Source organism: Pistacia vera, unplaced genomic scaffold (genome assembly GCF_008641045.1).
Source record: "Pistacia vera cultivar Batoury unplaced genomic scaffold, PisVer_v2 Contig784, whole genome shotgun sequence".
NCBI classification, from domain to species: domain Eukaryota; kingdom Viridiplantae; phylum Streptophyta; class Magnoliopsida; order Sapindales; family Anacardiaceae; genus Pistacia; species Pistacia vera.
This window is the reverse complement of record NW_022196650.1, coordinates 135,200-160,386: the sequence shown is the minus strand read 5'-3', so window position 1 is coordinate 160,386 and position 25,187 is coordinate 135,200. Positions and strand designations below refer to the sequence as shown.

Here is a 25,187-nt window from a genome sequence, read left to right as displayed (position 1 = left end):
AAAAAGGTCAAAACTGATTAGATTATCACTTACCGTGGAGTTATTTTAGGAATACAAAACTTTGTGCTTAACAATTGCTGGTTGATGGAAGGAGTATAGAAAATCTATTTATTAATTATGAAGACAAAAGGAGAATTAAAAAGAAAAATAAATTTAAATATATAGATATTTACCATCTTATATTATGATTGCCACATTTCAATTATTAGACAAAATAAAATAGAAGATAATCCAAATCTCAAAAAATCAAGAAACACGGGTAAAGAAAAAACTTATTTAAGTCCAAAAAAATAATTTTAGTATTAAATTGGGTTTTAAAAGAGATGTTAAAATATAAATAGGGTGCACCTAATAACGGAAAATACTGATCAATTATATCATATAGTGCCGAAAATCCTTTTCTTAAATTTTATTAAAAATTGGCGTAGAAAGCCCAAAATAGGTGGGCTCCCTTAGGCCCAGATTGGACGATTACTGAACTTCTTACATTACATACCTTTCCTCCATTAAAAACCCTAATCTTGCTGTTGCTGTCTTCTTCTCCTCCTCTTCGGCTTATTGTTGAGTGAGAGAAATCGATATCTAAAATCAAAATCAAAGCCGAAGCAAAGAAAAAGAAGAAGAAACAAGCATGAGGCCGATATTGATGAAAGGCCATGAAAGGCCTTTAACTTATCTTAAATACAACAAAGACGGTGATCTTCTCTTCTCTTGCGCCAAGGATCACAATCCCACCGTCTGGTTCGCCGACAACGGCGAGCGTCTCGGCACCTACCGTGGCCACAATGGTGCCGTTTGGTGCTGCGATATCACAAGCAAGTTCCTCTCTCTAAGTTCTTCTAACTTGAGTTTGTGGTGTTTTTTTTGGTTGAATTAATGTTGAACTGCAGGAGATTCGATGCGGCTTATTACTGGGAGTGCGGACCAGACGGCGAAGCTGTGGAATGTGCAAACAGGGGCTCAGTTATTCACTTTCAATTTCGATTCTCCGGCGAGGTCGGTGGACTTCGCTGTTGGTGATAAGCTTGCTGTCATCACCACTGATCCTTTCATGGAATTGACCTCCGCTATTCATGTCAAACGCATTTCTAGAGACCCCTCTGAACGTATGTTTAATGTTTAGCTTTGTTTTCTGTTCAATTTTTATGTTAAGGGATTGTTTGTTGAATTATATTCTCAGCATCCTTTTATATGTTCGATTATATATAATCTAGGGTGATAATAGTAATCAGAAAAAAAATGCTTTACTATGTAGTGTGTATGTAATAGTGATTTAGGAACCGGGATTGTTATGAACATGCCAGGGCGGGATGCTAAACCTGGCTTTTTATTATTGATTAATGTTTTATTTGTTCTAGTAGCATAATAAGTATTTTTTTTGAAAGTTTAAGCTTATCTGCTTATTATCGTATATTACTTAACTATGGTATAGCGTCTACTTTGGGTTATAGTGTCTGTTTGGTTATTATTATATTGTAAGTGTTTGATCTGTCAATGTTCTGGTGTCGTGATATGAACCTTATTAGGGTCATGAGATATGCATCTGGGCTTTTTATTAGAAGGATGCTTTAATTTTACAATTGAGCGTTGTGTAAAGTTAATTCTGCCTATGTTGTTGATTTACAGAGACTGGGGAATCTGTGCTTATTTTAAAAGGCCCTCAAGGGAGAATCAATAGAGCTGTTTGGGGACCACTTAACAAGACTATCATAAGCTGTGGAGAAGATGCTATAATTCGTATTTGGGATTCTGAGGTACTAGCTGTATTATATACAGAATTGCATTGACTAATTCTTGGTCAAAAGTGTTGCATTTGTAACCTGACTGAAACCGAGCTTTGCAAAATGTGTCTTAACTTCAGGTTCTTGTTGAAAGACATTTACTTTAGTTCATAAGTTGTCATTGCAACTGTTTCTCATAGTTTTGTGCTTCATTCTTGAATTTTGTTGATCGATTGAGTTGAGGCGTAAGTTTTAGCTGTACTTTCTCTTTCAAACTTGCAGACAGGAAAACTTCTTAAAGAGTCAGACAAGGAATCTGGTCATAAGAAGACAATAACATCTCTTGCTAAAGCTGCAGATGGATCACACTTTCTCACTGGTTCCCTTGATAAATCTGCTAAGGTAGTCTTTGGTGTGAATACTTGCAATGTTAAGGAATTCTTTTTATTTTTATGTTCTTTTTTTAAGATTATTTCTTCTGTTACTCTCAGCTAACCTGTTGCTTCATTTGACATGAGATTTTTTGTTTTTGTTTTTAGCTTTGGGATTCGAGAACATTGACTCTTATCAAGGCCTATGTGACAGAGCGCCCAGTCAATGCTGTTGCCATGTCTCCACTTCTTGATCATGTATGTATTGATGGAATGCTAATAGCTGAACTCATGCTATCAGTCTATAGTATTAGCTTTGCTAGTTATGTTGCAATTTCTTTTCAAGAACAAAAGAATATGGTGCAATTTCTTGAGTCACTGTGCTCATCCTTTTCTTCTTTTGATAGGAAAAACTTGTATTATTAACAAAAGAGTCTAAAAAGTTATATATGAAGGGCTGTCCAGAAAAGGATGAAAGAGAAAACCTGTAGGCTACCAAAGACTCTAGGTGCAAAATGGTCTAACTAGAGGCTGTAGAACTAATTACAAAAGCGGCCCTTTAATAATTAACCCCAATGGAAAGAAATCTGTCGGTTTAGGAGAATGCGGATTTTTAACTAAAATGAATTAAGACAAAAGGAATATCTCAAAATTCTGAAGAAACAGTAGCCCATAAGGAGGCCCAAAATTTAATTTTGTCCCATATCAGAGGAGGATCTTCCCCTCTATGATCTTCAAAACATCTTTTGTTTTTTCAATTGAAATGACTTAAAGGACCACCAAAACACTGCCATTCCCCAAGTGACATTAGTTCTAGTTAAGTTTGCTATACCTCCAATTAAATAAATGTAAGTGGTACTTTAATCTTTTTTGGCAAATGGAAGTCAGCTTCAGTACATGGAGATTTTATTCTACTGAGTGCTTAAATGTAGTTTATAACATGTAATGCTAAGTATATTTTACATCAATTGCCGCTGATTTGGAGAGGCCAATCCACTCACTCTGGGTCTGCTTGTATTTTTGCAATGCAATCTTCATCTTTACGAGTTTCTCACAGCAATGCTTTAAAATTGCATACAGCTTGGATTTCTTTTGTATGCATTTTACTGTTTTACTTACATTGCTGCCCATTTAGTGTGGCCAGTTCAGTCACTGTGGGTGTGCTTGTATGCTTGCATCATGCTTCAGTATGATTGATTGACTCTGTTTTATATTTGTTCTTTCCATGAGTTTGCATGTTGCTTCTTATCGCCAAAATTGAAAGTACTATAAGATAAATGGTACATAAAATAAAGAAATAGAAAACGAAGTTTTTACACCAATGGAGCTTAAGGGAAACAGATTTTTTAATAATGGCAATTCAGAGCATTTTCATTATGTTGGGAATTTTAACCTGCCTCATTACTGAAGTTTTGGTGTACTTTTTTTCTGTGTAAAGAATTTTATCAACTGATGATTAAGTCCACTTTAACATTGTTGTACTTTCCAGGTGGTGCTTGGAGGTGGTCAGGATGCTTCAGCTGTCACGACAACTGATCATCGTGCTGGGAAGTTTGAAGCCAAATTCTATGACAAGGTTAAATTAGTTTCATTGGAGCTGAACTTATTAATAGTCCTACTATAAATATTACTTTCACTTCCATTGATGGTTACTTATTTTGAACTGTGGTGCTGCAGTTTTCTGTTTTTTATGTGCTTTGATTTTGCGTTTGTAGCTTCTTCTAGAAGAAATTGGAGGCGTGAAAGGGCACTTTGGACCTATAAATGCTCTAGCTTTCAATCCTGATGGTAAAAGGTATAGCCTTCTTTTGTTGCAGTTAATTATTCTTTACAAATCAGTTATGGAAAGGCTTGTAAACTTCTGATTTCTGTCAAGTCTCCCTTGTTTCTTATATTACTTTTGAAGCTCAAATGCTCATTGTGATGTTTTTTTCTGGTGTGTAAGATATATCCTTTGTAGAGCTAATATGGTTGTTCATGATTTGTGTATAGATTAAGTTAAACGATTGGTGTCTCAAATAAAAGCTCTGATTTGTGTGTTAAGAAGGGAGTCGTTGGGTTTTGGTTTAATTTAAAACTGTTATGGCCATAAATTACTGTATGCTCTCTTCTTCAATCAACTCACCTTAACCTGAGTGTAATTCTTGTGTTTGATCTCATTCTGCTGGTTGCTATATCCGATGAATATACTATTTGATAATATTTTCCTTTTTTCCCCAAAGAGATTCTGATACATGAAACATTGAGTAACTGTATTCTTCGACATTTTATTGAAATCATTAGAATGAAGTTTTAACAGTTTCCAACTTCGTCAAATACAAGTTTTATGTGAATCAGATTCCTGCGCAAGTCCAGCTATGTTTTTGTTTCATCAGTCTACAACTAAAAAAGTACTCCCGTATTTCTATTTAGGAGATTGTTGTTACGTGACAGTATCCTTCTACACTAGTGGAAAAAGTTAAGCCTTGTACGCGATAACTTGTCAAACCTGATGGACATTACTGAATTTTAATAATTTAGACTTATTTTCCTTTTGCAGTGAAAATGTTGAATCTTTTAATGACAGATTAGAATTGTAATTAAATGGTATTGACTGAAATTTGTTTTATAATTCAGTTTCTCGAGTGGAGGTGAAGATGGTTATGTTAGGTTACATCACTTCGACCCAGAATATTTCAACATCAAAATCTAAATTTTGGAGCATTTGTATAAGAATCAAGCCTTGCAACGACTGGAAGAAATATTGTTGTTTTGTCTGTGGGAGGAGCACAGTTTTGTAGAAGTTTATATTAATGCACATAAATCAGGCGTTTAATGTTGCTTGTTCTGAGAATTGCATTTGGAATTTAGTATATTATTATGAGGTGATTCTAATTCATTGTTAGTTGTTTAATTTTGATAGCTTAATTTGATGTGAAAGATTGATGAGTGAGGTGATTCTCATTTGTGCTTCAGTTTACTGTCTTTTATGCTCTTTCATAAATGTATTTTTACTATTCAAATCTGGAAAATAACAATTAAGAAAATAATTCTAGTATTTGTTGTCTTTTATCGTATATTACTTAACTATGGTATAGCGTCTACTTTGGGTTATAGTGTCTGTTTGGTTTTTATTATATTGTAAGTGTTTGATCTGTCAATGTTCTGGTGTCGTGATGTGAACCTTATTAGGGTCATGAGATATGCACCTGGGCTTTTTGTTAGAAGGATGCTTTAGTTTTACAATTGAGCGTTGTGTAAAGTTAATTCTGCCTATGTTGTTGATTTACAGAGACTGGGGAATCTGTGCTTATTTTAAAAGGCCCTCAAGGGAGAATCAATAGAGCTGTTTGGGGACCACTTAACAAGACTATCATAAGCTGTGGAGAAGATGCTATAATTCGTATTTGGGATTCTGAGGTACTAGCTGTATTATATACAGAATTGCATTGACTAATTCTTGGTCAAAAGTGTTGCATTTGTAACCTGACTGAAACCGAGCTTTGCAAAATGTGTCTTAACTTCAGGTTCTTGTTGAAAGACATTTACTTTAGTTCATAAGTTGTCATTGCAACCGTTTCTCATAGTTTTGTGCTTCATTCTTGAATTTTGTTGATCGATTGAGTTGAGGCGTAAGTTTTAGCTGTACTTTCTCTTTCAAACTTGCAGACAGGAAAACTTCTTAAAGAGTCAGACAAGGAATCTGGTCATAAGAAGACAATAACATCTCTTGCTAAAGCTGCAGATGGATCACACTTTCTCACTGGTTCCCTTGATAAATCTGCTAAGGTAGTCTTTGGTGTGAATACTTGCAATGTTAAGGAATTCTTTTTATTTTTATGTTCTTTTTTTAAGATTATTTCTTCTGTTACTCTCAGCTAACCTGTTGCTTCATTTGACATGAGATTTTTTGTTTTTGTTTTTAGCTTTGGGATTCGAGAACATTGACTCTTATCAAGGCCTATGTGACAGAGCGCCCAGTCAATGCTGTTGCTATGTCTCCACTTCTTGATCATGTATGTATTGATGGAATGCTAATAGCTGAACTGATGCTATCAGTCTATAGTATTAGCTTTGCTAGTTATGTTGCAATTTATTTTCAAGAACAAAAGAATATGGTGCAATTTCTTGAGTCACTGTGCTCATCCTTTTCTTCTTTTGATAGGAAAAACTTGTATTATTAACAAAAGAGTCTAAAAAGTTATATATGAAGGGCTGTCCAGAAAAGGATGAAAGAGAAACCTTGTAGGCTACCAAAGACACTAGGTGCAAAATGGTCTGACTAGAGGCTGTAGAACTAATTACAAAAGCAGCCCTTTAGCAATTAACCCCAATGAAAAGAAATCTGCTGGTTTAGGAGAATGCAGATTTTTAACTAAAATGAATTAAGACAAAAGGAATATCTCAAAATTCTGAAGAAACAGTAGCCCATAAGGAGGCCCAAAATTTAATTTTGTCCCATATCAGAGGAGGATCTTCCCCTCTATGATCTTCAAAACATCTTTTGTTTTTTCAATTGAAATGACTTAAAGGACCGCCAAAACACTGCCATTCCCCAAGTAACATTGGTTCTAGTTAAGTTTGCCATACCTCCAATTAAATAAATGTAAGTGGTACTTTAATCTTTTCTGGCAAATGGAAGTCAGCTTCAGTACATGGAGATTTTATTCTACTGAGTGCTTAAATGTAGTTTATAACATGTAATGCTAAGTATATTTTACATCAATTGCCGCTGATTTGGAGAGGCCAATCCACTCACTCTGGGTCTGCTTGTATTTTTGCAATGCAATCTTCATCTTTACGAGTTTCTCACAGCAATGCTTTAAAATTGCATACAGCTTGGATTTCTTTTGTATGCATTTTACTGTTTTACTTACATTGCTGCCCATTTAGTGTGGCCAGTTCAGTCACTGTGGGTGTGCTTGTATGCTTGCATCATGCTTCAGTATGATTGATTGACTCTGTTTTATATTTGTTCTTTCCATGAGTTTGCATGTTGCTTCTTATCGCCAAAATTGAAAGTACTATAAGATAAATGGTACATAAAATAAAGAAATAGAAAACGAAGTTTTTACACCAATGGAGCTTAAGGGAAACAGATTTTTTAATAATGGCAATTCAGAGCATTTTCATTATGTTGGGAATTTTAACCTGCCTCATTACTGAAGTTTTGGTGTACTTTTTTTCTGTGTAAAGAATTTTATCAACTGATGATTAAGTCCACTTTAACATTGTTGTACTTTCCAGGTGGTGCTTGGAGGTGGTCAGGATGCTTCAGCTGTCACGACAACTGATCATCGTGCTGGGAAGTTTGAAGCCAAATTCTATGACAAGGTTAAATTAGTTTCATTGGAGCTGAACTTATTAATAGTCCTACTATAAATATTACTTTCACTTCCATTGATGGTTACTTATTTTGAACTGTGGTGCTGCAGTTTTCTGTTTTTTATGTGCTTTGATTTTGCGTTTGTAGCTTCTTCTAGAAGAAATTGGAGGCGTGAAAGGGCACTTTGGACCTATAAATGCTCTAGCTTTCAATCCTGATGGTAAAAGGTATAGCCTTCTTTTGTTGCAGTTAATTATTCTTTACAAATCAGTTATGGAAAGGCTTGTAAACTTCTGATTTCTGTCAAGTCTCCCTTGTTTCTTATATTACTTTTGAAGCTCAAATGCTCATTGTGATGTTTTTTTCTGGTGTGTAAGATATATCCTTTGTAGAGCTAATATGGTTGTTCATGATTTGTGTATAGATTAAGTTAAACGATTGGTGTCTCAAATAAAAGCTCTGATTTGTGTGTTAAGAAGGGAGTCGTTGGGTTTTGGTTTAATTTAAAACTGTTATGGCCATAAATTACTGTATGCTCTCTTCTTCAATCAACTCACCTTAACCTGAGTGTAATTCTTGTGTTTGATCTCATTCTGCTGGTTGCTATATCCGATGAATATACTATTTGATAATATTTTCCTTTTTTCCCCAAAGAGATTCTGATACATGAAACATTGAGTAACTGTATTCTTCGACATTTTATTGAAATCATTAGAATGAAGTTTTAACAGTTTCCAACTTCGTCAAATACAAGTTTTATGTGAATCAGATTCCTGCGCAAGTCCAGCTATGTTTTTGTTTCATCAGTCTACAACTAAAAAAGTACTCCCGTATTTCTATTTAGGAGATTGTTGTTACGTGACAGTATCCTTCTACACTAGTGGAAAAAGTTAAGCCTTGTACGCGATAACTTGTCAAACCTGATGGACATTACTGAATTTTAATAATTTAGACTTATTTTCCTTTTGCAGTGAAAATGTTGAATCTTTTAATGACAGATTAGAATTGTAATTAAATGGTATTGACTGAAATTTGTTTTATAATTCAGTTTCTCGAGTGGAGGTGAAGATGGTTATGTTAGGTTACATCACTTCGACCCAGAATATTTCAACATCAAAATCTAAATTTTGGAGCATTTGTATAAGAATCAAGCCTTGCAACGACTGGAAGAAATATTGTTGTTTTGTCTGTGGGAGGAGCACAGTTTTGTAGAAGTTTATATTAATGCACATAAATCAGGCGTTTAATGTTGCTTGTTCTGAGAATTGCATTTGGAATTTAGTATATTATTATGAGGTGATTCTAATTCATTGGTAGTTGTTTAATTTTGATATCTTAATTTGATGTGAAAGATTGACAAGTGAGGTGATTCTCATTTGTGCTTCAGTTTACTGTCTTTTATGCTCTTTCATAAATGTATTTTTACTATTCAAATCTGGAAAATAACAATTAAGAAAATAATTCTAGTATTTGCCAGATTCTAGATTTTATTACAAAATGAGTGGTTTTACTGACCCCATATATTAATATTATTTTGCTCATTTCTGTTGTAATTACATGTTTATCCTTTAAAAAAAAATTAAAAATTACACCTTCAGAATAAATCATTGTGTTATAATTCCAAAATTTTATATTTCCTTTGTTCTTCATAATTATATTTAGAAATTTGATTTTTTTGTATATATATATCTAAACTCTTAAGAGCATCTCAAAGACTCTTTATTATAAAGAGTCTATCCATAAAAACAAGAGTTTAATATATTCTTTATCTTTAAAATATAAATTAGAGAGTGAGTTTGACTCTTTAAATACTCTCCACATTTAGAGAGTCAAATTTTATTTTCTATCCTAATTTTAATTAATAAATTACAAGTTTCTATATATTTTATTTATTATTTTTCTTTTTTTTTAAAATAAAGATTATTTTTATTAAATTTAAAGAGTATTGGATTTGAATAAAAATTGTGTTTTTTATATTTAAAAATTAATAAAGATGTTCTTTATTTATATAAAAATTTTTTTTTTTATATGAAAGATGCTCTTAAAAATAAAGAGTACCATTGTAAATGCTTTAATATATTATAAATGGGTTTAATAAGAAAAAAAGAAGGAAGGGGGTGGACAACCATAAAAATAAAGAAAATGCCCACGATAAAAATGTTGAAAACAAGTAAATAATGAATACTTGAACAAGAGTATTTTATCAAATAAAAATGTTTTCAGTTAATCACAACTATCAGAGTATTAGTATGCCTAGCTATTTCTTTAAATAAGAAAAAAAAAAAAAAAACTTAAAATTGATTATTTAATTAATACCACACTCATTAAGAAAGTACACAAAATCTGGGGGCAAAAACTTGTATTACTTTCATTTCTATATACCATTAAATTTTATTGACCCCTTCTAGTTTTTCTGAAATAATTAAAAGCCCAACAACGGTATAAAATTTATATATTTAAAAAAATATATATTCACGGTAATTTTACAATAACATTCAAATAAAATGTTTTCGATAAAGTATAAACGTTAATCTCTATAAAACTACTTTAGTCATCATCAGATTTACATTCCTTTTATAAAATTACTTAATGAATAATGATATAGATGTAGGAGTGGGAAAGCGTTTGCTGATTTATTTATTTTGAATGTTTATAACATTTTATTATTGAATTTCAAAAGTTATAGTTAAAATTTTCATTATTTATTTTTATAGAAGGACAAAAATGCCCTTACATGATTTAAATGAATATAACGGCTAACAGGGGATTGAAGTGGCTTTTTCTGATTAACAGGACCTAAGTAATTCTTTGCTATTTCTTGAGTTCAGGAACTCTCTTCCTTTATTAGTTCGAATTGAATCTTGATTCAATCTTTAATTAGCAGTTTGGTTCTTTGTAATTCTAGTACTTGTTCTTCAACTTAATGAGTGAATTGATTAAAAAGAGAGTTTTGATCAGATAAAATGGAGAATGTAAAACAATGGGAATACAAGGTAATTAAGAAGATAGGAAAAGGGGAATATGGGGAGGTGTACCGTTGCCGTCATCGGAAAACTAAGGAATGGGTGGCAATTAAGATGTTAACTATCACCAATATAGTTGAAGGTGTCCCAAGCCAAATAATCAGAGGAATCTCTCTTCTCAGGACGTTGGATCATGTCAATATTATCAGGTTTTTCTTCTTTCTTTCTTTTTTAACTTATTCATTAAGAAAACTATGTATCTTTACTACATGTCAAAATGAAGAATTGCCATAGAATATTGTTTATGCAATTTAGTGAAAGATTGAGAGTTTTGTTGCCTGAGATTCTCAAGATTTGACATCTTCTGCTGTTAATTCTGTTTCATGCAATTGAATTTGAAAGTAATGAAATTCAGATGCACAAACACACAGTTTCAAACATTAGTTTTCAGGTTTTTGAAACTGTAGTTGGGTATAACTAGTAAACTACTTGTATTACTTTCATCTTTAATTGTTGTGGTTCAATAATTAACTTTCTTTGTATCCTGATGCAAAAATTGTGATATTTTGCACCGATGTTTCCGACTCTTGTGTGAAGTAGCAATAACCTGCGCCTCTTTCCTTCATGAATGAGCTGGTATGGACATTTGATAGTTTCATTGTTGCATGAGCGGAATCTTTATTTGATTGCAACATACTACTGTCTGTTGTATAAGGGAACCTACATAAATCACGTTTATCCGTGATTTCCTCTGTGTCAAATCCTTTGTATAGCAACTTTATATTCTTTGATCGTATATTCCTTAAATAGCTGTAGCTCTGTTTATGGTTGTACATTCCTTAATTAGCCGTAGTCTTGTAATATATTAAGACTCGTTGTAATGCAAAGTATTATTGTGAATTTTACCAAATCACTTGCGTAATCTCTATATGGTATCAGAGCGTTCTTCTCCCACGAGATCAGAAACCTCTTCCAAATCCATGTCGTCTGGTGTTAACTCTCCTCCCCCAGAGCCCACTGGCTCCAACTCTGCGTCTACAGTTCCTCTCGTTACGATCAACACTTCTAGCCAATTGCCCTACAAACTCACTTCCTCAAATTATCCTTCCTGGCGTGCAACTTTCCTCACCATTCTCATTGGATATGATCTAATGAAATATGTGGACGGCACCCTTAGGTGTCCTCCTCCACCTACTGCGGATTCTTCTACCTCTGCTGTGGCACTCTATGCGCACTGGTACCGACAGGATCAGTTATTGCTGAATGCCATTTTTGCTTCAGTTTCTGAAGCAGTTATGCCCCTTATTGCTATGGCAACTACAAGCCGTGATGCCTGGCAGCATCTCGCCCGCTTGTTTGCTAGCAAATCTCAGGCCCGGATCATGCAGTTGAAGGAAGATCTTACCCTTATTCAAAGGGGTTCCCGCACGGTGTCTGAGTTCCTTCATGCAGTTAAGGTAATTGCTGATGAACTTTCGTTGATTGATGCACCTGTTTCAGATGATGATTTGACGTTATATGTGCTTAATGGCCTTGGCTCTGAGTTTCGAGATATAGTGGCTCCCATTCGTACGAGAGAAACTGCCTTGTCTTTTGCAGAGTTGCATGATCTGTTACTCGGTCATGAACACTATCTCAAACGCATGGACGGAAATTCTTCGACCCTGGTTGTCACTGCAAATTCCTCCCAACGGAAGCCATCAAATCCTCGGTTAAAAAACAACAAGAATCGTCCCAAACAAAAATTTCTCCAACAAAGCTCCTTCAAAGAAGTCCTCTGATGTGTGCCAAATCTGTGATCACCCCGGTCACACTGCAAAGAATTGTGAAAAACTGCAGTCTCGACCTGCTGCCAACTGCACTACTTCTACAGCTCCATCGAATGGCAAATGGCTTCTTGATTCCGCTGCTTCTCATAACATTACGTCTGATTTGGCTAATCTCTCCATTCATTCTGAATATGATGGACAAGATGAGGTTGTTCTTGGAGATGGTACAGGTTTGCAAGTTGCTAACATCGATTCCACTACCATTTCATCCCCTTCTCGTTCTCTTACTTTAAAAGAAACTCTGCATGTGCCTCTTATTCATAAAAATTTAATCTCCGTTCACAAGTTTACTCATGATAACAATGTTATTGTTGAATTTCACCCCTCCTTTTACCTTGTGAAGGATCGGATGACGGGAGTGGTGCTCATGCGCGGTAGATGTGAAGGTGGTGTTTATCCTATGGAACTATGTCGGTCCTCACCTCAAGCTCATGTTGTCACTTTGGCTGGAACCCGTACTTCAGTTGATCGTTGGCATTATCGGTTAGGTCACCCTGCTCCAAAGCTTTTATCATTTCTTCTCCGTAGCTATAACTTGCCTGTGTCCTCCTCTAAGTCCTTATTGTCCTGTATTTCGTGTCATTGTAATAAGTCACATCGATTGCCCTTTAGTGTCACTTCCCTTACGAGCCATGCTCCTCTTGAATATTTATATGCCGATGTTTGGGGACCATCCCCGGTTCCTTCTGTTGATGGCTACTACTATTATTTACTTCTTGTTGATCATTTCACAAAGTACTGTTGATTTTATCCTATGCGTAATAAGTCGGATGTGTCTTTTATTTTTGAACAATTTATTGCCATGGTTGAAAACCAATTCGCCGGAAAAATGAAAAATTTTTATTCTGACAACGGTGGTGAATTTATCAAACTCAGACCACTTCTGGCTGCTCGTGCCATTAGCCATTTCACCACAGCCCCGCATACTCCCCAGCAAAATGGCACTGTCGAACGTCGCCATCGCCATATTGTTGAAACGAGGATGACCCTTTTACATCATGCCTCGGCTCCTTCCACTTATTGGTCATATGCCTTGGCCACAGCAGTTTACCTTATTAATCGTCTTCCTACTCAATTACACTCACGTCAAAGTCCCTCTGAAGTGTTATTTGGACGGGTTCCCGACTATCATAAGTTGCGCACCTTTGGCTGTCAATGCTACCCTTGGCTTGTTCCCTATCGTGCAAATAAATTTCAACCCAAGTCCCAACCTTGTGTTTTTCTCGGTTACTCCCTGTCTCAACATGCTTTTCAATGTCTGGACCTTCACACGGGTAAGATTTATCTCTCTCGTCATGTCACTTTTGATGAAAACATTTTTCCCTTCACAAAAGCGACTACCTCTGTTCCTACAACAGTTGCTACACTGTGTCCTCCTTCTTCCAATCCCACTCATGTTCCCCCGATTTGCATGGTTCCATTGGATGATCACCCTGTTACACCTACAGCGCCTGATGACACGACAACCGTGACTTCGTCTCCTACACCAGGTATGGTCTCATCTTCTCCTACTAATAATCCACCCTCCTCAGAGTCGCCTCTGCCCATAGCACCTGCACCTCCTACTCGCACTTATCCCATGGTCACTCGGGCTCAGAAAATATTTTCTGTCCCAAGCAGGTCTCGGTTGCTACCAAGCATCCTCTTGCACCACCGTTGGAACCAACTTGTGTCTCTCAGGCTCTCAAGGACCCTAAGTGGCGTAAAGCCATGGCAGATGAATTTACTGCATTAGTCTCACATGGTACTTGGAAACTGGTTCCTAAGCCTTCAGCTTCCAATTTAATTGGCTGTAAATGGGTGTTTCGGATTAAGCGTCATCCAGATGGTACAGTGGATCGGTTTAAGGCACGTCTTGTAGCAAAGGGGTTCAATCAATGCTCAGGTGTCGATTATGCTGAGACTTTCAGCCCTATTATAAAACCGACCACCATTCGGCTCATTCTCTCACTGGCTCTGTCAAACAATTGGCCCCTCAAGCAAATCGACGTCAATAACGCGTTTCTTCATGGCCAGTTAACTGAGCAAGTATTTATGCAGCAACCTGTAGGCTTTATCGATCAGCCCCACCCTCATCATGTTTGTTCTCTCCAGAAATCCATTTATGGTCTCAAGTAGGCGCCTAGAGCCTGGTACAATGCATTGCGCTCCGGCCTTCTTGAGTTGGGTTTCTGTAATTCCAAGTCTGACAGCTCCTTATTTATCTTCAATCAGGATGGAGTTTTACTATTTGTGCTGGTGTACGTTGATGATTTAATCCTCACCGGTAATAATAGCCAGTTCTTGCAGCATGTTGTCAAATCTTTAGGTGAAAAATTTTCTCTGAAGGAACTCAGTGATCTACATTATTTTCTCAGGGTGGAAGTTATTCCAGTTCAGCAAGGTCTATTTCTTTCTCAGAACCGTTACATTCTGTTTCTTTCTCAGAACCGTTACATTCATGATCTCCTTACTAGGTTGAAGATGGCTGGTGCTAAGGAAGTTCAAACCCCCATGTCTGTGACTGCTAAGCTCATGCTTGATGATGGTTCTGCTAACTGTGATACTACTGAATACAGACGCACAATTGGCTCCCTTCAGTACCTCTCGCTCACTCGCCCAGACCTCGGTTTTGCAGTCAATCGATTTGCTCAGTTCATGCACAAACCAATAGTCACACACTGGCAACATGTTAAACGGCTCCTGCGCTATGTCAAGCAGGCCATTCACTTTGGTCTCCTACTGCGTCGACAATCAAACCCAGTGCTTAGGGGCTTCTCCGATGCTGACTGGGGTGGTGATCTTGATGATCGTAAGTCTACCACGGCTTATATAATTTTTCTGGGAAATAATCCCATTAGCTGGCGCACTAGGAAGGAGAAGGCTGTGGCTCGCTCCTCTACGGAAGCAGAGTATCGTGCATTGGCCATTGCAGCTTCAGATATAGCTTGGATGAAATCTCTTCTTGATGAACTTGGGCTTACGTTACGTGAACCACCGCTACTTCTCTGTGATAACGTTGGCGCAACCTAGCTTAGTCTCAACCCTGTCATGCATTCCAGGATGAAACACATTGTTATCGATCTTCACTTTGTTCGTGACTTTGTTAGTCGTGGAAAATTGCGTGTTGCCCATGTTCACACGGATGACTAACTTGCTGATTTACTGACAAAGCCTCTTGCTCGGTCTCGATTCAGCTTGTTACGTGGCAAAATCATCGTTGCTGATGGAACGTCCATTTTGAGGGGTCGTATAAGGGAACCTACATAAATCACATTTATCCGTGATTTCCTCTGTGTCAAATCCTTTGTATAGCAACTCTATATTCTTTGATTGTATATTCCTTAAATAGCTGTAGCTCTGTTTATGGTTGTACATTCCTTAATTAGCCGTAGTCTTATAATATATTAAGACTCGTTGTAATGCAAAGTATTATTGTGAATTTTACCAAATCACTTTCTTAATCTCTATATGTTGTTGTGATTACAAGCTATAGCTGATTCGGATGTTGAATTCTCATTTTCGAAAGTAATATCATTCAGATGCTGACTGCAGGTTGCTGGATGTACTGACCAGTGGGAATTATGTTTATCTTGTGTTTGAGTACCTAGACCTTGATCTTCATTCATTCATAGCCAAAGCAACTACTACTATGAAAACCCTCATGATAAAAGTAAGCAAGATTTTTTTGGCTTGATTTTGTGAATCAGTATTGTAAGAGTATTTGCATTAGCATTAGCATTCACAGTTAGAAATTTAGAATAACAAAACTGAAACAATGGACTACATTTGATACTGGGGAAAGGAGAAACTAAATAGCTTCAGTAACCTTGATTTTCATTCTTCATCTGCCTCTTTGCAGGCTATTCTGAAGCAAATTTTTATTAGTGTAGCATATTGTCATGCACTTGAAATTCTCAACCGAGATATAAAGCCTACGAATATTCTGATAGATCTCAAAAGCAACATAGTGAAAATCGCAGATTTTGGGCTGTCCAGAGCATTTGGAATTCCTCTTAAAGAACATTCTTCCCAAGTATTGAAATTTACCCGTTACTCTTATTGAAATTCCTATTTTCATTTAGTCTTAGCTCTCTTGTAATGTTCTATTTTCATCTGTTTTTGGCTCTTTATTGCGAGTTTCCATTTCTTTAAAATGTCTATATATTTATTGTGTGCAGATGGCATTTTCCTTGTACACTGCACCGGAGCTGCTGCTTGGCTCCCGGTTATACTCAACTCCAACAGATGTGTGGGCTGTGGGTTGTATATTTGGTGAGATGTTAACTCGGGAGCCTCTATTCCCTCACGACAACCAATTGCGAGCAATTCGTAGGTTTGTTTTAGCATTGAGAGACTACCTTATTATATTTTCATGTGTAGCTTTCCAAGAATAATCCTGACATGATATTTCTTTTATGAAGATTCACAGGAGAAGTGAGGCAGCAGCCTCGAGTCCCTCAAGACTGTAGGACGGCCGAATTGCAATTAGTTCGTAGGTTTGTTTTGGCATTGAGAAACCGCCTAATTATATATTTATGTCTAGCTTTCCAAGTATAATCCTGACATGATATTTCTTTTGTGAAGACTCAAAGGAGAAGTGAATGTCATGCTTGATGATCCTTGTATAAATGCTCTAAACAAGCTTGCAGTAAGAGGAACTCTTGAGATTGGTTTTCTTATTTGAATTTTCTTTCCTAGTATCTTTAAATTCTATGCCTTACATTGTTTTCATTGATCAGAAAATGTTGGAAACATTTCCAGATCTTGGCCGAGCCGGAATTGACCTTACTTCTGTAAGTCTGCGTATTTCTTTAGGCCATACGATATTAGTGGTTTAATTTCTTGACTGATATGAAGTTTTTTGTGTTATAAATAGAGTATGCTTACATATAATCCAAGGGAGAGGGTCACTATTAACAATGCGCTTAAGCACGAGTACTTGAATGATGTTGAGATTGTGGCATTGACACCACCACCCAGGACCAGCCTTTTTTCTGCTTTCCAGTGTTTTAGATTAATTACGAAATCAAAGAAGGCCCCCCAGGTCAACAGACTGAATTCTTTTGACACAATGCCAACTGTCAGGAACTTGAAGACCTTTGCTTATATTGTGTTGTTAATTGGTTAAATATATTTTCCCTGTCATGGCAGTAATTAGTATGATACAAATTACAAAATTAATGAACACAAACATATAGTACACGAACATGAGATAATGTATCTTCATCACCATTAAAGAAGTGCATTGTTATTAGAAACAATTTTAAAATTCCCATGCCTAAAACATACATGTAAATATTCACCTTTAAATACATTTCTTCGTCAACAAGTGACATGTAAATATTACTTCTTTCTATCACTCACGTCGTAAAGAGTTTGGGCTTCTTAACAACAAAGCAAAATAAGAGAAAGATTGACGATCCAAACCGTTATATGTGAAGCTTGGATCACCATCAATAACATACTGAAATTCCGTAGAAATTGATGGAAGTTTTACCGTTGGATTTGAGCTCCTAAAGCCAAAAAAAGAAAAAAAAGACCATTTTTTTTCTTTTCTCTTCACTATCACTTTTTGCTTCTTTTTCACTCTTACGAATGAATGTGGCAGACTGCCAATTTTTTAAAGTGAATTGCTTTCAGTTTATTTCTTTTCCTTTTTCCTTTTCTTTTGTTTCTGGGCTTTGGGGTTACAAGTCTTATTCAAGCCCAAATTTAGGTGGACAGCCCAATAAGTCACCCCCTCCACCTCATGTGAGGGGCTTTGCCAAGCCCAATACTGCCTACATGCTTCAAGCTTCCCTTTAGGCAAGGCTCTATTCGTCATATTTGAATCATTAACAACTCCATATCCAACACATCTCCAATCTAATGATAACTCACATCAATATGTTTAGAATGAGAATGAAAGGTAAAAGTTCTTACTAAGGTGGATAGCATTCCAACTGTCACAATATAGTCTCCAGTAGTGATGAGTTCTTCTATTTTGATTTTCTTGGCCTTGGTAGCGTATATGAATCTTGAACTAGTTTAACTTAATGTGAAAATCCTGTTTTTACACAATGATTTGAAAAAGAAAATCTACATGTCTCAACTAGATGGTTATAGGGTTGCTGGAAACAGGGGTCGATCTAGCAATTGTTGAGGGTGGGCCATGATTTTAAAAAAAAAAAAAATACTAATATGTACAATTTTTGGATTTTGGCCTACTTTAACAAAAATATTAATGTGCAATTAGTTTTTATTTTGGTCAACTCTAATAGAAATTTTTGGATTTGTTACTGGTTGGAAAGGAATATTGGGTTAGCAAATTAGAGACATCGCTATTGAAGAAGTCACCGAGATAGTGGCACAAGCGATTTAATAGGTTTATGATTAGGAAGAAGTACAAAATAAATCAGATTGATCATTGGCATACAATGATGTATACTAGGCCCAACATTTCACATACAGTTGGAATTGTGAGTAGGTATTTGCATGATTTTGGTAAAGGATATTGACAATTTATGAAATAAAACTATGTGTTTGATAGCGCCATTTGACGCATTTGAAGGTGTTGTCGAATTTGTCAAAAGAATAAAAAAGAACTTTGAAGGTTTGCTAATTTATCAAGGTGGAGATTTGTTAAAAAATTGACTCATTAGCGATCCTACATCAAGTGGCAATAGGAATAGAATAATTAGCAATCTCATATCTAGGAGGAATGAAATAATTAGCAATCTTATATCTTGTAGGAATAGGATAATTAGCAATCATGCATCAAGTGGGAATAGGAATGAGAATAGGATTTTGGGCCTATATAAAGGAGGTCAAGTTATAGTATTGATCATTCAAAAAACGTTTCTCCTTATACTCCTATTGAAAAGGGTTTTTATTCTATAGTTTAGAGTTTCTTTGTATTTCTTTTTATTTTGGAGATTTGTAGTATTGTTTAAAAGTTTGTAATATTCTTAAAAAAAAATAGTAGAGTTTTTCTACTAGGCCGGAAGGTATAGATAATAATATTGAACCTCATTAAATTCTTATATTCTTTATTTATGTATTTATTATTGACCATTTAGTAGTCATTAATATATTTCAATAACTAGCTATAGAGTTTGTATTTCCGCTGCACAACGCTAACAATTACTTTATTATTTTGAAAAAACTAAAGCTGAGGTTGATCGCAAGTTTGATTATTATAGAACTACGATTGATGCGCATCGTGAGAAGTTGGCACGTGGACAATTGCTGAGAAAGGCGAAGAAAGACCGTCAACAATGATAACTTGGAAGGATATTAGAAAAAATCTTTGATGATATTGCGGGCAGTTATCTCTTTTCTAGAGTATGATAAATTACTATTTTTATTAGTAATGTTGTAATTGTGCTTCTCACTATTTTAAATAATACATATAATTTTGTTTTGTTTCAATAGTCTAGCTATAGAGAGCTCCTTTGTATTCTCATAAAAAATGTTGATGAATCAGAATTTGCGTAGATGGAGTCAAACATTTTAGACAATATAATTAAAGAACAATATGTTTCCAACCGTGCAAAATAAGATCACTCATAAAACGCCATAAAATAATTTATTAATTTTTTTACAAATTTGAAGGTAAAAAATTGATGAAAAAGAAATTAATTAGGTCCACACCGGTTTCACACAAGCATCATCCACTCAAAGTACGCTTGTTTAGTTATGGAAAAACCAAGCCAAATTATAGGCTCATTCGTAATGATCTAGAATGTGACAATAATTTTTGACACTTTATAAATGAGGGAAATAAATATTAAATATAAGTTTGGATAAAAAATTTATTAAAGAAAATCCTTTTAATGTCTAACTAAACAAAATAATTTTCTTTTTAAATGTTGTCTTTTAAGTATATTTTATAATTAAGATTTGAAATAAGTAGTATAAAATTTCTTATGTTGTGAAGGATGACTTAAATATTAGGAACCATTTAACCAAAAAGTTGATTATTCTATATATAGTTTTACGGCAAAACTACATTTACAATTTAATCCCACAAATTTTCTCTCACAATCTCGACGTAGCAGTTTGTTATTAGTCAACTTTTAAATAGATTTCTCCTATTTACTATGGGTCTCGCTTATCTAATTATAAGTTATTACGCTAGAGTTATAAGAAAAAGTTTATAAAATTAAGTTGTGAATAAGAATAACAATTCTCAATTGGGATGGGGGTGTCTAGATTTTTTGCTGGCCCAAATAAGAAATTACCAAAGTAATAATTGGTAACGTTGGTGGTTGGATAACAAATAACAATCTCATATTTAAAAAAAAAAAAAAAAAGAGCATTAATTGTATATTATATTTATTTAGATAATAAATATATTTCGTATTGAAATCTTATAAAAATTAGTAGTCATACCATATCACCTAAGCTAAACCGCCGAAAGACTCAAGTGACGTGGCATTCTTCTTGACCGGATATCTTATGTAAAAACTTGTCCACGTATAACGAAATTAGTGGTTCATATAATAGTTATAGCCAAAAGAAAATCTTGTAGGGATAAGGTATATATATTTATATAATAACATAAAGCCCCTCAATATTCATCATTAATTCAACATCTTATCTATCTGCAATGGCCATGGCCATTTCCACTTGTTCAGATTGTTCATTTCCTTTTATTAACTCTTCCATCAAATCTTACAAATTTACCCTCTTTTCATCGTGCAAAAACCTTCCCTTTTTTATTCTCCCAACCACAAATCTTTCACTCTTTCATGTAAATTCTTCAGGTTATCCATCTCCAATCCTGGAAGATTCTTCTACAAATTTGCCAAATCCCATGATTGAATCGGATCAACAATTTTCACCCAACAATTTTGATAGTTTTTTGTATGGTTTGTTACAAGATCCTCAAACACAACAACTAGCTTATGAGTACTACAGCAAAGCTAAAGAAAATCGAGAATTTAGACCAGAAAAACCAACTCTAAAGCTTCTCATCAGGTACTTGATAAAATCTAAGAAATGGGGTCTCGTTATCTCACTTTCTGAAGATTTTAAAATTTACAATGTGTTTCCTGATGCTAATACTTGTTCCACATTGATTACTAGTTGCATTTCTGCTAGAAAATTCAAAGTTTTAAACAGTTTGCTTCAAGTTTTAAAAACAGATGGTGATATTGCTGTATTGGCTTTTGATTCTGCAATGAGAGGTTATAACAAACTTCATATGTATAGTAGCACAATTACGTTGTATGAGACAATGAAATCTGCTGAAATTGTTCCTAATTCTAGTTGTTATTGTCAGATTATGGAAGCTTATAACAAAATTGGTGATACAGAGAAAGTAGTTAGCTTGTTTCATGAATTTGAAGGTAGAAAATTAGATGCAACACCATTTTTTACCAACATTTATAGACTTGTATGCGATTCGTTAGGGAAATGTGGTCGTGCTTTTGAAGCTCTTAAAATCTTCAGAGATATGACAAGGAAAGGTATTTCTGAGGACTCTTGTATATACGCTTCTTTGATATGTTCTTTTGCAAGCATTCGAGAAGTGAAGATAGCGGAAGAGCTATTCAAAGAAGCAGAAGAGAAGAGAGTGTTGAGGGATCCAGAAGTGTTTTTAAAGGTTGTATTGATGTATGTTGAACAAGGTTCAATGGAAAAGACTCTTGACATTGTTGTGTCAATGAAGAAAGCAAAATTGAAGGTTTCTGATTGTATATTATGTGCAATTGTGAATGGCTTCTGTAAAAAAAGAGGATATTGGGCTGCCATTAAGGTTTATGAACAACTCATCTCACAAGGGTGCAGTCCAGGGCAAGTGACATATGCTTCAATCATAAATGCATATTGCCGAATTGGGTTGTATTCAAAAGCAGAAATGGTGTTCTCAGAAATGCAAGAAAAGGGTTTTGATAAATGTGTTGTTGCATATTCAAGCATAGTAGCAATGTATGGGAAAACAGGAAGAATAAGAGATGCAATGAGGCTTGTAGCCAAAATGAAAGCAAAGGGTTGTGAGCCAAATGTGTGGATATACAATTCTCTAATGGACATGCATGGAAGGGCTAAGAATTTGAGGCAAGTGGAGAAATTATGGAAGGAAATGAAGAGAAGAAAAGTTGCAGCTGATAAGGTGAGTTACACAAGTGTGATAAGTGCATACAATAAGGCAAGAGAATTTGAGAAATGTGTGAATTTTTACAATGAGTATAGGATGAATGGTGGGGTGATTGATAGGGCAATGGGTGGGATAATGGTTGGTGTTTTCTCTAAACTCAGTAGGATTGAAGAATTGGTGAAACTTTTAAGGGATATGAAATCTGAAGGAACAAGACTTGACGAGAGGCTTTACCATTCAGCTTTGAATGCTTTGAGGGATGCTGGACTTCAAATGCAAGTCCAATGGCTGCAACAAAACTTTGAGGGGACTTAGCTACCCTACCTTTTTTTTTGGTAAGCATTTATTAAATCATTATCAGCTCTTCAATTATAACTCCCTTGCTTTATCTAAATTCTGACATTTTTTTTTTTAACTATTAGTTCCATATATATATATATTAAATTTCGAGGTTTTAACATGCAGACCAAAATTGAGTGACCGATCATTGGCTTTTGAATTTTGCATTTTGTGAAAATAGCAACCAATCACTCACCTTTGGTTTTTTTTTTTTTTTTTTCTTATGTATTATGCATTTGTCATTAGAAGGAAAAGAAATGTAAATACCATATTTGGCTCAAATTTCAATTGGTTGATAAAAATTCCTTTAATACACATTCTCTCATAATTAATGAGATTGATAATCGGTATTAGAATTTTAATTTTTCCTTCTTGAAGAAAGGCCTCCTTTCGTAGATGACTCTCTACAAGACTTGTATCGGTCAATGTTATCAATTTTATAAAAATCTTAGGCTTTTAAACCTGCAAATTATCTAATGAAAGGTTAAAATACATATTAGCCCATAATAGGTTATTTACACATAAACAAAAAAAAAAAAATTCATAAAACATGAAACAACATAGAATAAGATTATCAATGTATTCACTAAAAAAAAAAAGAAGCTTTTTTCATCGATATCCAAATAACATTTCGTAGAACAAAGATTTTCACGTCCAAAGGGCAGATATAAATCCCCTCCCTTTTTCCCTTAATCAAGCAATAAATTATATAATAATTTTGTATTAGAATTTTTGACTATATGCATATTGAAATGTATAAAATTTCCTAATCAGTTAATACCAAATATAAATATATATATTAAAATCCAATGATTATCTAAATTTTAGATAAAGAAAATACCAAATACAAAATAAAATAAATCATCAAAATATTCATGTTATATTATTATTTTTAAATTTTTTTATTATCACATAGTAGGTGCAGCGCAGAAATTTAGCCCCAATGGTGTCAGAAAACATGTTCTAACATACTAAGGAAGTAATGAGAATTAATTTTCATATGACAGGGGTATTTTAGGTAATTTGTTCATGTAGAATAACATACTGAACGACATTATGACAAAGAAAGACGCCGTTTTGTACATTTTTGAAATGAGAAACAACGGGATTCAAATCCCCTAATTCAATTCGATTTCACTCTCACGACTCTACTTCAATCTGATATTGTTTCTTGGAGGTTCATTTTGGAAACCCTTACAGCATTTTCGCTGGAAACTAGTTCAGGTTGCTGTCGGCATCGTCTTGAGGCGGCGCTGTTGCATATTGTTTTCACTGCTCTCCTTTACTGTCACTATCTTGTTGGTGGAAATTCACGGCAGTTTCGTCGGAAACTTGCTCGGTCCCTGCGGGTTTGTGGCGTTACTTGAGGCGCTGGGCGTGGCCTTTTTTTCTTTTTTTTTTTTCTCTCTGCTCATCTCCACTCTCCTTATAAGGTAAGCTTATTTCCCAAAAGGAATAAAGCTCACATAATTCCGTTGATAACCAATTGGAAAGCTCATATTTGGGCGGTGGTGTTCACCGGAAAGCTTGACTGTAGACGAAGACTAGGTGCTTATAAAAGTATCGTACAGTCTTCTGCCTTTGTTTTTTTGAATAAAAAAAAATTCTTTTCTTTCAAAAGCTGAGTAGTACCTGAATTTAATGATAAAATGGGGTACTGGCGGATTGAGATTATGCAAATTCTCCCTTAATCAAGATTTGCGTTTGTTTATTAGTGGATCCATGTAGATATGTAGTTTATATTAATTTTGATTTTTTAATTCAACTTAGTAACAACAATGTAGCTTGCAGGGTATTTCATTTGGTGAGAGTTGAGAGAATGCACTTGAGTGATTTGTGAAGCTTCTAAGCTAATTAAATTGTGATACCGTTTTGTGAAAAATGGAATTATTTGCTTCTAAATTAGTTAATACACATTGAACTGGGCAACGTTGGCTCTAGATGCTCTTCTGCCCAAGCTTGTTGTTTTGGAGTGATATTGGTTGTAGTTTCTAGTATTATATATATATATATATAATATTATATATATAATATATATATATATATATATATATATATATATTGTATCTTTTAGGGGTGAAACGTGCTTGACTGACTGAAAGTTTTTTATGAACTTTGTTATTAGGCTATTTGCTTGTGGAAGTTCTTTTGGTAGTCATCCTTTCCCTACTTTCCCAGAAAGTTACAACCCTCCTAATCGGCCTCTAACGAAGAAGGTTTTTGTCATAGTTCTTTGAACTGTCATTTCATCCACAGTTCGGGTATAAAGAAGCATTTATGTTGTTTTTTTGATAAGTGTTGGGGTGTAAATTTCATGTGTTATGGTGGTGAATTTTTCTATAATTTATGGTTCTAGATAAGTAGTAGAAGCTGGGAAAGTTGGGTCAACTTTATGAGAATCTCCTCACATGGGATATCAAATATATTTCAATTTTGTTAAATGTAAATCTTATCAAGTGTTGTTATGTGTACAGCCATGTGTTTCTCACAAGTTCCCATCTTTTTAATATGTGCATTAAATTTTATAGATTATTTGTCAATTTACTTTGTACGCCTTTAAGGCTTCATTTGTTTGATGCTCTTTGTTTTTCAT

General features: G+C 34.7%; 4 protein-coding genes across 4 annotated transcripts; all 4 read left to right on the top strand.

The window, feature by feature from the left end:
• Nucleotides 1-504: 504 nt before the first annotated feature.
• On the top strand, nucleotides 505-4,983 carry LOC116116818 (eukaryotic translation initiation factor 3 subunit I-like). The gene is made up of 8 exons (XM_031402872.1): nucleotides 505-815; nucleotides 891-1,106; nucleotides 1,627-1,754; nucleotides 2,004-2,123; nucleotides 2,261-2,350; nucleotides 3,582-3,668; nucleotides 3,808-3,887; nucleotides 4,709-4,983. Exons 1-8 carry the CDS (start codon nucleotides 632-634, stop codon nucleotides 4,782-4,784), a joined length of 981 nt encoding a protein of 326 aa, XP_031258732.1. The 5' UTR covers nucleotides 505-631; the 3' UTR covers nucleotides 4,785-4,983.
• Nucleotides 4,984-5,231: 248 nt separating this feature from the next.
• On the top strand, nucleotides 5,232-8,707 carry LOC116116816 (eukaryotic translation initiation factor 3 subunit I-like). The gene is made up of 7 exons (XM_031402870.1): nucleotides 5,232-5,244; nucleotides 5,364-5,491; nucleotides 5,741-5,860; nucleotides 5,998-6,087; nucleotides 7,319-7,405; nucleotides 7,545-7,624; nucleotides 8,446-8,707. Exons 1-7 carry the CDS (start codon nucleotides 5,232-5,234, stop codon nucleotides 8,519-8,521), a joined length of 594 nt encoding a protein of 197 aa, XP_031258730.1. The 3' UTR covers nucleotides 8,522-8,707.
• Nucleotides 8,708-10,231: 1,524 nt separating this feature from the next.
• On the top strand, nucleotides 10,232-17,299 carry LOC116116815 (cell division control protein 2 homolog). The gene is made up of 8 exons (XM_031402869.1): nucleotides 10,232-10,569; nucleotides 15,724-15,841; nucleotides 16,031-16,204; nucleotides 16,350-16,504; nucleotides 16,593-16,667; nucleotides 16,756-16,819; nucleotides 16,911-16,964; nucleotides 17,048-17,299. Exons 1-8 carry the CDS (start codon nucleotides 10,361-10,363, stop codon nucleotides 17,297-17,299), a joined length of 1,101 nt encoding a protein of 366 aa, XP_031258729.1. The 5' UTR covers nucleotides 10,232-10,360.
• A 3,719-nt stretch (nucleotides 17,300-21,018) lies between these two features.
• LOC116116820 (pentatricopeptide repeat-containing protein At5g13770, chloroplastic-like) lies at nucleotides 21,019-22,579 on the top strand. Its single transcript, XM_031402873.1, has 2 exons — nucleotides 21,019-21,132; nucleotides 21,437-22,579. Exon 2 carries the CDS (start codon nucleotides 21,440-21,442, stop codon nucleotides 22,568-22,570), a length of 1,131 nt encoding a protein of 376 aa, XP_031258733.1. The 5' UTR covers nucleotides 21,019-21,132; nucleotides 21,437-21,439; the 3' UTR covers nucleotides 22,571-22,579.
• The last annotated feature ends 2,608 nt before the right edge of the window (nucleotides 22,580-25,187 follow it).

What these genes read in the sequence shown, in the direction of transcription:
- LOC116116816 (XM_031402870.1), top strand. An exon ending in CCCTTGATAAATCTGCTAAG is followed by an intron (nt 5,861 to 5,997) that starts GTAGTCTTTGGT and finishes TTTTGTTTTTAG; the next exon opens with CTTTGGGATTCGAGAACATT. An exon ending in TGTCTCCACTTCTTGATCAT is followed by an intron (nt 6,088 to 7,318) that starts GTATGTATTGAT and finishes TGTACTTTCCAG; the next exon opens with GTGGTGCTTGGAGGTGGTCA.
- LOC116116815 (XM_031402869.1), top strand. Translation starts at nt 10,361, where the DNA reads ATGGAGAATGTAAAACAATGGGAATACAAGGTAATTAAGAAGATAGGA. An exon ending in GATCATGTCAATATTATCAG is followed by an intron (nt 10,570 to 15,723) that starts GTTTTTCTTCTT and finishes TGCTGACTGCAG; the next exon opens with GTTGCTGGATGTACTGACCA. An exon ending in TGAAAACCCTCATGATAAAA is followed by an intron (nt 15,842 to 16,030) that starts GTAAGCAAGATT and finishes GCCTCTTTGCAG; the next exon opens with GCTATTCTGAAGCAAATTTT.
- LOC116116818 (XM_031402872.1), top strand. Translation starts at nt 632, where the DNA reads ATGAGGCCGATATTGATGAAAGGCCATGAAAGGCCTTTAACTTATCTT. An exon ending in TTCGTATTTGGGATTCTGAG is followed by an intron (nt 1,755 to 2,003) that starts GTACTAGCTGTA and finishes TCAAACTTGCAG; the next exon opens with ACAGGAAAACTTCTTAAAGA. An exon ending in AAGCCAAATTCTATGACAAG is followed by an intron (nt 3,669 to 3,807) that starts GTTAAATTAGTT and finishes TTGCGTTTGTAG; the next exon opens with CTTCTTCTAGAAGAAATTGG.
- LOC116116820 (XM_031402873.1), top strand. Translation starts at nt 21,440, where the DNA reads ATGGAAGCTTATAACAAAATTGGTGATACAGAGAAAGTAGTTAGCTTG.